Raw genomic sequence first — 12,192 nt, forward strand, 5'->3', positions numbered from 1 at the left:
TTAACGCAGCTTTCACATCTCTAAGACCTTAATGAATTTCTGCCGTTCGTGACCTCTCCTGAAACACACTTTTTTTCCCTCCTTTTCAATCTGCGAGAAGCCTTACAATAATAGCATTGCTCCCTGGATTTCCTTTACCCCCAAAGCAACCTGGAGTGATTCGGTCACCCAGTGCTGCCGGGACCAGTGCTCTGATAAGGGAGGCAGCCGCAGGGACAGGCAGTGGGAGCTGCTGGCACCCCAAGATAACCCCAAACCTCACGCTGCGCGAGCAGGACAGGAACCAGGGCTCAGGCTGTGGCCCCAACGCTTCCTGTTCGACAGAAAGAAACACAGTGAGGCAGCAGCAGCACGAAGCTGTGGGCACCCAGAGGACACAGTGTTTGTGCCCTGCAGCCCCGCGCTCACCCAGCTGCACCGAGGCACGGCCAGGTAAGTGCCTGCAGGCCTGCAGCTCCAGCGCTGCCCTCTCACCACGCTGCTTCTTCCCCTTCTTCCACCCCTCTGTGATGGGCACAGGGAGGCGGTAACATGAAACGTTTCTTGTTGTTTGTTTCCCTCGAAGCAAGAAACGTTAACAGGTTGAAAAGCAAAGCTAAAGGACACGGTTGGTAATTAGAGAGGGTAACTTCAGGCAGTGGCAGAAGGACATAAAGTATTCTCTCACCAAGAAGGCCTCAACACTTTGCTCAGCTCGGGGTGAGTAACGGACCGCGTGTTTAAGCCTTACCTTGGTTTACAACAACTTCTGGTTAACTGAAGTGCTGCAAGGAGGCCTGAGGGACGGCCAGGTGGGCAGCGGGGCTCCAGAGGGTGAGTGAGCTATGGATGGGAACAGCAGGGTCATTGTGGTACAGATAATAAGACGTGGAAATAACCTGCTCAGCCTCTCGTAGCCCCAAACCCCTTCTGCTGGAACCACCAGCACAACCACCAAAAAGTAGAACGCTGCTGGAATCGCTCAGTAAGCGTCAGGTAAAATTAGAGATGCTTTGGAAGCTTCAGAATGGCATATTCAGACAAACACAGAGCATAGGAGTGCTGCCCATCTCTCGGAAGCACCGGATCACCCGGCCCCACAGCCCCATGCTGCAGCATGCTGTGGTTTGCAGGGGCTTCCTCTGCCCGGTGCAGGAGCAGCATGCTGGTTGGTGGCACATCCAGACCAAAGGAGAGGCTCACTGTAGACTAACAAGCATAGTAGTGTTATATACATAAATGGGTTTTTACTTGCTCGCATATTTTTCCCCCCCGTTAAACTCAATGACTTCCTAATTGCTTGAGACAGAATGAGACCAACAAAGTTTTGCTGTCTTTTTTTTTTTTGACAAAGAAACTCACCCTGCAGATGCACATGGTGCAATAGTGCAGGTGCTCAGCCGCCCACCTGGTTTCGGGCCACAGAATATCCCCAAATACAGAGCAGAGGAGGAATTTGCGCGGGTCGCAGCACCCACCCCCAACGAGCAGAGAGCGCAGGGTGGGATGGGTGATGAGCACACTGAGCTCACAGACAGCACATCTCACTATAACCACCACCAGCCCCTGGTTTTAACAGGACGGGGGTCTCGCCATGATCAGCCCCCCAGAACGGAGCCGGCCGCGGCGTGCAGGCGAGAGCTACGAGGAGAAGTGTGAGCGGCGGCAGGAGACGCGCGAGGCCTTGCGGCGCCGTGGCCATGCACACAGCGCCCGGCGGCCAGGCCGCAGCGAGGAGCAGCCACAGAGCCCACGGCAGAGAGAGTTCCTGCGCAGGAGGAACCTTGGCAGCACCGCCGGGGAGCTCAGCGCACCCGTCCTGCTCCAGGTAATGCTTCACCTCCACCGCGTCGGGGCCCTGATGTGCAAAGCGGCCGCATTTGTTTATGGGCTGCGACAGCCGAGGGCAAAGTGTGTCACCTCCCTCGCAGCGTGTTCCTTCCTGTTTGCTAAGCTAAATGTGAACCAAATGGAGAGCTGCTGCTGTTCCTCCAAGTGCAACCCCTTGTCCTGTCTGCTAAATTAGTTTTGCACTTCTGTAATTACTTTCCCCCCCCCCCCCCCCCCCCCCCCCACGAGAACTGCACTGTAAACAACTGGGTTCCTTCCATCACCTTCCCTGCTAGCAGGAACAAAGATCATAAAATTGCTCGGGTTGGAAAAGACCTTAAAGATCATCAAGCCCAATCGCAAGCTAACCATACTACCCTAACACTAACCACCCTCTGCTAAATCATGCCCCTGAGCATTGCATCCAAATGGCTTTTAAACACATCCAGGGATGATGGGAAAACAAAGGGGAATAGTCTTAAACTGAGACAGGGGAGGTTTAGGCTGGATATTAGGAAGAAGTTTTTCACCCAGAGGGTGGTGAGGCACTGGAACAGGCTGCCCAAGGAGGCTGTGGATGCCACATCCCTGCAGGCATTCAAGGCCAGGCTGGATGTGGCTCTGGGCAGCCTGGGCTGCTGGTTGGTGACCTGCACACAGCAGGGGGTTGGAACTGGATGAGCATTGTGCTCCTTTGCAACCCAGGCCATTCTATGATCCTATGATTGTATGGTGATGTGTTTGATGCTCTGCTCCCCACTGCCTGCCCTGTGCTGCCCAGCTAACAGGAACATGGAGCCTCAGATCTGCAGAAAGATGCAATGCAAAACACCCAGCAGACAAACTGATTTCCTTCTAGATTTGCATCCTGTGCAAAATCAATAGCAGATCCCCATGGGAACAACCGTGCTCTCAGCATCACCTCACTATTCTTCTTCCACCAAAGGCACAAAGCTGGACCCAGCTGCAGCCCTCTGCCCGTTGTTTCACAGACCCTGACACCAGCCATTTCTCATTGCAGCGCCCATGGAGTCACCCCGTGTGCCCATCCACACTCGCCCCACTTGGGCTCAGCAGTCCTACAGGCATTTTGGCTGAAGCCATCCCTGGGCCACGCACCTCTGTGAGCTCCCGAGGTAGGTGAGGGGCACTCGATGGCCCTTCTTCCCCTGAGCACCACAGCATCACATCCCCATTACTCCTGGCTACAGCTGCACCTCCTCAGCACTGCTCAGCAGAGCTCAGCACATGCACAGAGAGGAGCTTTAGGGCCCCAGGTGCATCCTTTCACTTTATTTTCACAGGAACTCAGACTCCTGCAAGCACAAGGGTGAAGGACTCAGGCCAACAGACAGAGTAAGCCCTCCTCCCCTAGGCACAACCCAGCCATGCCCACTCCCTGCTGCCATAACACACAGCCTGCAGACAGCTGCACTGTGCCCACAAGGAGAGAGCTGGGGTCTGGGATGCTGTAAGGGCTTGCATTCACCTCACAAGTGTGCTCTCTTTTTCCATTTCAGCTGTGGAAATACAGTTTTCAATAAGGTAAGCAATATACACACGATATACAGCCCTGTTCCCACTGCTGCCTCCAGCTGATTTCACAGCATTTGAATGCTGTAGCCCATTTGTTATTTGTTTGTGAACTGAAACAACTCCATGGTCTGAAATACTTCCTCTTTCCTGCAGGAAATCGTGCAGCTCTCTGGTTACCTGAAGGTAGGCACCAGGCACCACAAGCAGCCCTGGAGCAAGAACAACCATACATTATTATCATGATCAGACCAAGGGCTGCTTCCCCACAGGAGGCCCTGCACCGTGAGCTGCTGCTGAAGCAGAAGATGGTGATCCTGCAGGAGCTGCTCGCCACACTGCTGCACGCCTCTGAGAAGTCCTGGCAGGTACAGGCAGCTGGGGGCTTTGCCACGGGGCAGGGACAGACAGACCATGTAACCACAGTCCCATGGAGCTCGCTTTTCTGTGTCTCAGTATAGCACTTTGGAGATGCTACACATGCAGCACTGTTTGCAAAACAAAGTGCTTCTTTTCTCGCTCTCCACTTTCTGTTTAGGGCAAGTTGAACGCAAATCAGAGAGAAATTGAGGGGACGTGTGCTTGAAATTTTTCCCTCTGTCCTTATCAGGAGGTAAAGTGGAGGCAGTGCATTTTAGGGCTCATTCTTTAGGGACATAGGAAGCGTTTTATGCAGGGTTGTTAAATCAAACGTTAATAGAGAGTCCATCATACCATCAGAAAAAGGGTTTGAAAGTTCTGTTAGGGCACAAAAGCAGCGATAGGGCGAGAGAGTGTAAAAAACAAGTGTTAGATGTACTGTGGTTAGAAGCTTCCGCCTTCACTTGCTTCTTCAAACATAATGCAGGAGGAAAAAACACACTGACACACTGCATGAAGTAGCCATGAAACCTCAGATTAGAAACAGGTGGGTGCACTTTGCTTCTTGCTGTCTCTGCTGCAGAAAGGAGGCTTCCCTCTGCCTTTCACTGGGGGCTATGAATTAAACAAATTCACTCAGTGCTGGCACCGCAGGCACAGAGCAAAGCAGGCAGCACCATGCTGGGAAGGGGCAAGGGACAGGGGATGCTGTGGGTGGGTTTGGATGTCCCTTGTATGCTGTGGCAGCTTTAAATTCCTCTCAGTATTTGAGGTTTTAAAGACCTGGGGCTGCAGGTACACGGGTGATCTGGCAGCAACTCTTGAAGTGGTCAGGGTGATTTAAGGAGATGCTCAGATGCTTCTAGTTTGAAAGAGCAGCTGCACGCCGTGCAGGAGGATGGGAGCATTGCAATGCTGTGGGGATCAGCCCCCTGCATCCCCCCATGGTTTTACCTCCAGGATGGAGACTCTCCTGCCACAGCTCTGACACTCAGCTCTTGTCTGTTGTAAAACTGATGGATTCAAAAGTACCGGCAGGCACAGAAAACACAGTCTTTCCTATGGCTGTTAAATTACTTTAGAGCTGTTCTCTTCTTAAAAATTATTTCTTTAATACATTTGCTTCCATTTCTACCTTCTGAAGTTGAACCCAGCACTTGGAAGTGCCTTACAGCCCTGTAGAATCTAAGCTCTGTCACATCCCATGCTTTACTGTGATTTCATGGACCCATTTTCCTGGCACAAGCATTGTGTTTGTGCAAAGTGGAAGCCCTCCAGAAAAAGCAGTTATTGCTTCACACCAGCTATTCCAAATGGCTCACCAAGGAGTATTGGAAACAGTTCATCAGCCACAGGACAACAACAGCTGCCAGACAGAAGAGTTTTAAAGTCACTGAAGTGGCAGTCATGGAGAAACGCAGCAGCAGAGTTTTCAAGCAAAAAGTTTGGAGCTGCTCAGCCTGGTAACTTCAGAGTTGAGGATGAGGACTATCAAGGGTTCCAATCCAGCATCTCCAAGAGTGGACGCTTTTTGAACCCATTAACCTCAGCCCTCTCCCCTACCTGGAGTTTTGCCCCTGGGCTCCTGCACCAGGACTCTGAGTGATGATCAAAAATCACCAGAGAGGAGAGGAAAGACCATCTGACAGTGATAGCTGCAGGGTTTGGTTGTTGTGTGGTGGTTTGCTTTTTTTAAGCTGGCCCCTTTCATGTCAATAACCATCAGCACAAAGGCTTGGCCAGGATGAGCTCACGTAACTTTTCTGGTCAGAAGCACAACTACTTCTGTCCTCCCACGTATCTGCACAAACCCACTCGGTCTGGTAACAGGCAGTTTATTCCCTATAGGGAAATCTCAGCCCCGTATGTTCTTCTGCCAACTTATAAACTGCATCTCCATAAAAGCAGCCTGCCAGCACATTTCTGCTGTACAGCGTAGGAAGGGGCCGGTGCTCTGCTGCCCTGTACTCTGCACAGTGCACAACAACCATGAAACACCACTGCCCTCCTTTGTAAGCCTCCGCATACAGCAGAACAAATGAACCACAAAGGAAAGACAGGCATAATATTTCATATTTTAAAATGCTTTGCAATATGCCACCTACTTTCTAAGGGGACATAGCCCTCAGGCTATTTTTGTACTGACAACCGAACTGGGAAGCTTTATTCTTTGGGACTGTAAACTTATTCCTGTGCCAATTTAAACAGTGCTAAGACACCAGAGAGTCAGGTTTGGCTTGGGTCTGACAGCTCTTCCCCAAACATCAAGGAGCTGCTTATTCAAAAGCCCAGCTTCAAACACCAGCAAGCAGAAACAATAACGATGCTCTCAGTATCAGTAGTGAAAAAACAGCATATGTGAACTCTGCTAGAAATTGAATCTGAATTTGCATGCAGTCTGGTTTCACAAAACCTAAGTAAAAAGCCCAACAAACACCGAGATGATAACAGGAAAAACGAATCCTTGTTGTTGTCATCCATCCTCCTGCCCAGCTGCTCAGTGTCACAATGCAGACCTGATCTGTTTCCCATGCAAGCTGCAGGATGAGAGCTCAGCACTGCAGGAGCCATCAGCTGGGACTCACAGCCCTGTGGCCAGGCAGCAGTTCTACCTCAGGAAGGGTCTCACGTGTAAAGGTTTAACTTCCCCCGCAACCCACTTATTCTGAGACTGAAGTCTTACTGGAACTCTAAGCACTGAAATACTTTGACCAAATTTAAACACAGTATTATAGAAGAAAATGAACTAAATGCAAACTAACAGCGTTGGAGGCAGAATGTGTAAATCGTGATCGCATACACTGGTCCAATTGTTTTTCCCCAGGGTCAGCTGAATGAAGATAAACTCAAGTGTAAACTGAGGGCCCTGGAAAATCAGCTGCAGGCCTGCACCCAGGTAAGGTCTGATTGTCAAAGCAACAAGCAAGGCTGAAGAAAGGCATGAAAAACTGAATCATGTAATTGGGTCAGGTCTCAGTTTCTAGAGTAATCTGATTAGATACGGATCTGAAAAGTATTTTTCCTCTTTGCTGAAGCAATATTTCATAGCAAATTAGCAGTTGCATTTACACAGTGTGGATTTGCTAATATTCAGTCTTAGCAAGATTAGGAATATATCAGATAAAACCCCTCAAGCACTCTGATTCTTCCTTTAAAGAGTTACTCAAAGGAGTGTGTGAAGAAGATCCTGATAGAGATGGAGGACCAGAAGCAGACCTACGAGCAGAAGGCAAAGGAGGCTCTGCAGAAAATGCTCGAGGACAAACTCCAGGCAGAGCAGCAGCTGCAAAACTCTCAGGTAAGAAACACGTTTGACACCTGGCTTTGCATCTCATCCAGCCCCTTTATTTCAGGGAAAGGCAACAACCAGTTTACTGTTTGCAAAGATGCAAAATTACTTTTTTTTTTTTTAATGCTACCACCCAAAGTCCAAAGGTAATGACAACCTGTGCTTATTTTATGCTGTTTTTAATAACCTGGAGCGGGGCTCATATCTGTTTCTCTTAGAGGTGCCTGGCTGTGGCAAGGGAGGACCTTGCCTTCTGGAAGGAGCACTACACCATGCTCAAATCCGAGTGGGCCCAGATGGCCAAGGCACACAGCGAGCTCAAGAGCAACCTTCATGCCCTGCAAAGCCAACTGCAGGTACATCAGACCCCCATGGGAGCAATGCATGATTTGCAAACAGCTCACAGGCTGAGATCATTTCATACAAAAGCCCTTTGGTGAAGTTGCTGTTACTGCACACCCAGTCCTTGCTTCTCACCACAGCACATGGCTACAAGGAATGAGGAGCTCTGCCAGGCCCTGGACTTCCTGCAGCACGAGCATGCCGAGCTCCAGCAGCGTGCTGACAGCCTGCAGCAGGACAACCAGCTCCAAGCCAAGCGTATCTGCAACATCGAAGGTACCACTCCTTCAGGGAAGGGCAGAAAGCAAGGACATAATCTGAAAGCCCTGGTTCTTGGAGCCTAGTACACCCAAAGCAATCTGTATCTGAATGCATTGCATAACCTCAGCTTACTGAGAGCCTTTGGTTTCCAAAGGGTCCCAAATTAAAGATTAAAAGGGTTTCAGAACAAAGGGTGGAATGGGAAACTTCCATACCTGCATGTAGATATTTGCATGAATGCTGGTTTTCTTATTATTTCAGGTAAATTGCAAAAAGAGCAAAATCAGAAGCTAATATTGGAGGCAACAATCAGCCACCTGCACAGTGAGTAACACAAAGAAGTACAATGTGAAAGCTCTGCATTACTGCTGTAGCAACGACAGCATCTTGTTTTGTCCCCAGACCTGATGCAGAACCAGACCAATGAGCAGAAAACACAGGAAGTGGTGGTGCAAAGGAAAGGTCAGCAAACTTTCTAACTTCCACCTAAAGCTGCTCTAACTTGACATGGGAATGTCAGAAGTGACTCCAGGAGAGGAGAAGTCTGTATTTCTTTAGAATAAAGGATTATATTAAAGCTACACAAAACTAGTTACGATTCTATGATTATATTTCAGTAGTTAACGTTAAAAGACAAGTTTATTTTTGAGGCAGATACTTTACAAAAAAATAAATGGTTTTCATTCCAAGTTCTTTTTCAGTGGCTATGCCATTTTGAAAAAAAAAAATCAGCTTGTAGCTGCAATTACAGCTGTACTTCTGTACTTAAAGAAAGCAGTAAAAGAAACTTAAGCTCTTCCTCCCTTCCATTGGTAAGTGCTTGAAAACATTTCTCTAAAGACTATCAGCTTGCATCTACAGGAGAGGCAAGCCTATGATAACTGAGCTCCTCTCTGTACATAGCTTGCAAATATTATCTTCAAACTATGCTGAGTAGAGAAGCTACAAAGCAAACTGGAGCTCAAGATGTGTTTCTCACCAGCAGCCTGTTTTCTAGATCAGGTTTTCACCATGCAGAACCCACCTCTCACTCCTGCCAAGGAAATGCAAAATGCAATGTCTGAGCATCCCAAGGAGAAGGCAGAAGAAAGCCTGAGGGATGAGATGCAGGAAAGGACATTCCAGCTTACAGCAAAGGAGAAAGAGGTGAGGAAGTCACTGCTGGGACAGCAACCCTGTCAGGGATTGGGATGCCTTTTAGGTGCTCTCAGGAGCATAGAAAAACAGCACATTAAAGCTCCTGGAGGCAGCAAGAGCTGCAGGCTGCACCTGGGATCCACCACAAGGATTTACTCTGCTTTATTTCTGTTCTGATACCAGCCTCAGATGAAGCTCACAGTTTCTGCTGACAGGGACAGGGCACCAAGCAGCCATGTCTAGAACCACTGCTTCAGGCAAACCCATTTCTGTTCATAGGAAAAAAGATAAAGCCACTCTTGAACAGCCAAAGCCTTAGGCATAAAGGAAGCATGGGAGGGGGAGGTAGGAAGGCTCATAAATAAATAACAACAAAAAAAACCCTGTAACATCTGACCAAAAAGCCCTCAGTTTTCTGACCTTCTGCAGGGTGCTTACCACATAAGCAATTGTTTCAGGACAAAAAACCAGTAGCACAAACTGTTCTTGCACACCAACAGTCTCACACATCTTAATGTAGAACTCATAACAGGGACTTATAAAAATAAGATCCATGACTTACCAGAGCTAAGGAACACACCAGGACCTGTTCCACTAACTCCTCCAGGACTGTGCCCACATCACCTGGGGAAGGGGCTTAGCTGAGTGTAATCACAGCAAAAGGGAACAGCTGTGGGTGCCAGCTGCATTGGCTCGCACAGAAGGACATGAACCCTGATGTTCCACCCCACATCTTTATCCTGATTTGTATGTGGTCAGAAGAAGTGGTTATTTTTTTTTCTTTCTTTTCTTTCACATAATGTGAAAGACGGCAGTAGAAGCAAGCAGATCACAGGATGGGAGCAGCCAGGGCACTGTCTGGGCCCCCACCTAACACTGAAACCTGCTCTATCCTATGTAGGTATGTAAGGGCATGCGAGCAGCAGAAGGGGAAATCCCCCCTCGTCCCACTGCCCACACACAGGTGAAGCACCATAGCTGCTGTGGGAGCCCTGCCTGTTCTGGGGTGTCTGAAGCCACAGGACTCCCTCCTGCTGACCCCTGCCTCCATTCCCCCTCCTCCAAGTGCCAGGAGCTGCGTGCAGAGCTGGAGGCACTAAGTGAGGAGTACCGCTGCTGCCTGAGCTGCCTGCGCCAGTGCCGCCAGGAGCTCAACCAAAGCCAGATTGTGAAGGTGGGACCGACCCTCACCCCTTCCTTGTGGCAGCTGCACATCACCCTGGGAAACACTCCTTTATTTGGGGGCAGTGTGGAAGGATGAGCAGCATGCCTGTTAGGGATGGGATGAGTGGTTTCTTCTCCCCATCACCTCCTGGTTACATTTGCTTCCTTTTGCAGAGACAACGCGGTAACTGGCTCCCTCTTCTGCTGGCAGTGATAGCAATAGCCACGGCTGCTGTGCTGGCCAGCTACAGACCATGAGCACCTCCTCAGTGACCTCCGTGCACAACTGACTCCTGACCTGCTGGCAGCAACCTGCCCTCACTGCAGTGCTTCTTCTGCCGCTCCTTGCCTGCTTCATACCCCAAGCTGGTCTCGGCCAGACAAACTGACATGGCTCCAATAAATGTGGGGAGATCACCCTTCCCTTCCATGTGAGTTATTCTTTAACTGAGGGTTGCACTGCTTGGTCCCTGCACAAAGCCATTCAAATGGCATCTCTCGGACTCATGGGGGCAGCAAGGATCGTGTGTCCCATGCATTTGGGAGCCAAGCTGTGTGCATATAGAGAAACAACAATGCAATTCCCTTCATTTATCGTTTCAATGCATGGGAAATATTCCACCCTACACCATCTTTTCTGGCATCCAGCAATAAAACTGCATACCACCCAAGCTGAGCACCCTTCACACCACCTGCCCAGCCCAGGCTCAGCCATACCCCAGCTTCCCTCATGGCCAAGCACCCTCAGCCATGTCTGCTTCTCTTTCATGCTCAGCACACTACTTTGGCAGAGCCAGGTTTTCCCACCCATCAGAGCTGTGCAGGCTTTATGGCAGTGCTTGTCCCTTGCTCTAAGCATGGGCTCAGACACGAGGTGTGACACCACATCACACACACAATAAAGAGCCTACAACAAACTTCACAAACTAAGAATGCTGCCGTGTTAGCATTTTTTATTAATCCTCAGTCGTTCACAGCAAATAAATACACACAGTAACACACTCCACAGTCAGGATCCAGGCTGTGGAGCTGCTCTGTTTGTTCATCCACATACTTGGGACACGCATGGACTTGATCCACACCTGGCCTGGTCAGGCCCAAACCCATCTGGTTCTTGCTCGGGGCCTCCTAGAACTGCCTCAGTGGGTTCCCCACCTCACTCCCTGAGGCACGTGAGGAACAGGATGAAAAGCCAGTGTTTGTCCATCTGTCACAAGGCAACTGCTGGCAGCAACACCACCTCGCTGGAAATGCAGAGATCAATAAAGTCGCTCTGTGCACAGAAGTCATCTCTCAGCTCTTTGCTCCAGGCGTCCAGCACCTCTTGCAGCTCCACACAGAGGCTCTCAGGGATACTGAAGGAGCAGATCTGCACCTGGAGCCCTCCCTGTATCCTGGGGCAGGAGGCCCGGGCCGTGAATACCCTGAGTGGCGTCAGTGCCAGGCAGTTCTCAGCACCCTCTTCCACAGGGAAGGTGTAGGCTGCCGGATAGCCCAGCAGCACCCCGAACACGGTGCAGAGATTCCAACCCGTGGCCACGACCTCACTGCAGGACACGGGGCTGTCTGCAGCCTCCTCCGCAGCCACGAGGTGGGCCAGGAGGGCCTCCACGTGTTCCCTGACGGCCGCAGCTTCAGCTGGGCCGCAGAGCGCAGGACCGGACCGCGCCGCCGCCACGTCAATGAAAGGCCCGGGGCGGGCACGGAGCGCGGCCTCCAGCTGTCGCCGAGCGCGGCCCGGGTGCAGCAGCAGCACCTCGCCCGCCACGCCCAGCAGGTGCAGGCGGCCCAGGCCCAGCCCGGCCTCCCGCAGCCGCTCCACATAACGCCGCAGCTCGGCGGGCCCCGCCGCCCCGCAGTCGTACAGCAGCGCCGGCTTCAGCCCCGCCGCCACCGCCAGCACCTCTCCGGCCAGCTGCAGTGCGCGGGCCGCCGCCAGCCGCCGCCCGGACCCGGCCCCCAGCGCCTGCCGAGCCGCCGCCACCAGCTGCGGGGCGGGCAGAACGGCCTGCGCATCGCCTCGGCCCTTGGGGCCCATGGCCGAGCCCCGGCCCAGAGTAGCGGCGCACCCGGCGCCCGCGGCTTCCGGCCCGGCCACAGCGCCACGCGACGCCGGGGCGGAGCGGCCTATGGCGGCGGGGCAGGCCTCACCGAGGCGGTGCTGAACGCGAAAGAAGGCGGAGCGGAGCGATGCTGGAGCTCAGAGCTCCCCCTGCCTTTAGGCGTTATTCTAACGCACGCGCGGAAAGAGACGTGAAATAGCACAGCGGGAGGAACATGAGCTGGCCTGAGAGCTT

General features: G+C 51.4%; 2 protein-coding genes across 6 annotated transcripts; one reads left to right on the plus strand and one right to left on the minus strand.

Moving 5' to 3' along the window:
- The first annotated feature begins 9 nt into the window (after positions 1-9).
- Positions 10-10,312, plus strand: TRAF3IP3 (TRAF3 interacting protein 3). 5 transcript variants are annotated; one of them, XM_048925966.1, is made up of 18 exons: positions 10-432; positions 566-699; positions 1,559-1,807; positions 2,831-2,945; positions 3,114-3,165; positions 3,330-3,354; positions 3,499-3,528; positions 3,615-3,710; positions 6,527-6,598; positions 6,860-7,000; positions 7,210-7,347; positions 7,474-7,609; positions 7,856-7,918; positions 7,997-8,056; positions 8,592-8,740; positions 9,633-9,695; positions 9,798-9,905; positions 10,070-10,312. In XM_048925966.1, the coding sequence occupies exons 3-18, from the start codon at positions 1,574-1,576 to the stop codon at positions 10,151-10,153; spliced, it is 1,566 nt and encodes a 521-aa protein (XP_048781923.1). In that variant the 5' UTR covers positions 10-432; positions 566-699; positions 1,559-1,573; the 3' UTR covers positions 10,154-10,312. The 5 variants fall into 5 exon arrangements, with proteins under 5 accessions (XP_048781923.1, XP_048781921.1, XP_048781920.1 ...); XM_048925964.1 differs by having other exon boundaries at positions 1,543-1,807; positions 9,633-9,905; XM_048925963.1 differs by having other exon boundaries at positions 9,633-9,905.
- Positions 10,313-10,833: 521 nt separating this feature from the next.
- Positions 10,834-12,144, minus strand: C24H1orf74 (chromosome 24 C1orf74 homolog). The gene has a single exon (XM_048925982.1). The coding sequence runs from the start codon at positions 11,931-11,933 to the stop codon at positions 11,106-11,108; it is 828 nt and encodes a 275-aa protein (XP_048781939.1). The 5' UTR covers positions 11,934-12,144; the 3' UTR covers positions 10,834-11,105.
- Positions 12,145-12,192: the final 48 nt, after the last annotated feature.

Source organism: Lagopus muta, chromosome 24 (genome assembly GCF_023343835.1).
Source record: "Lagopus muta isolate bLagMut1 chromosome 24, bLagMut1 primary, whole genome shotgun sequence".
NCBI lineage: Eukaryota > Metazoa > Chordata > Aves > Galliformes > Phasianidae > Lagopus > Lagopus muta.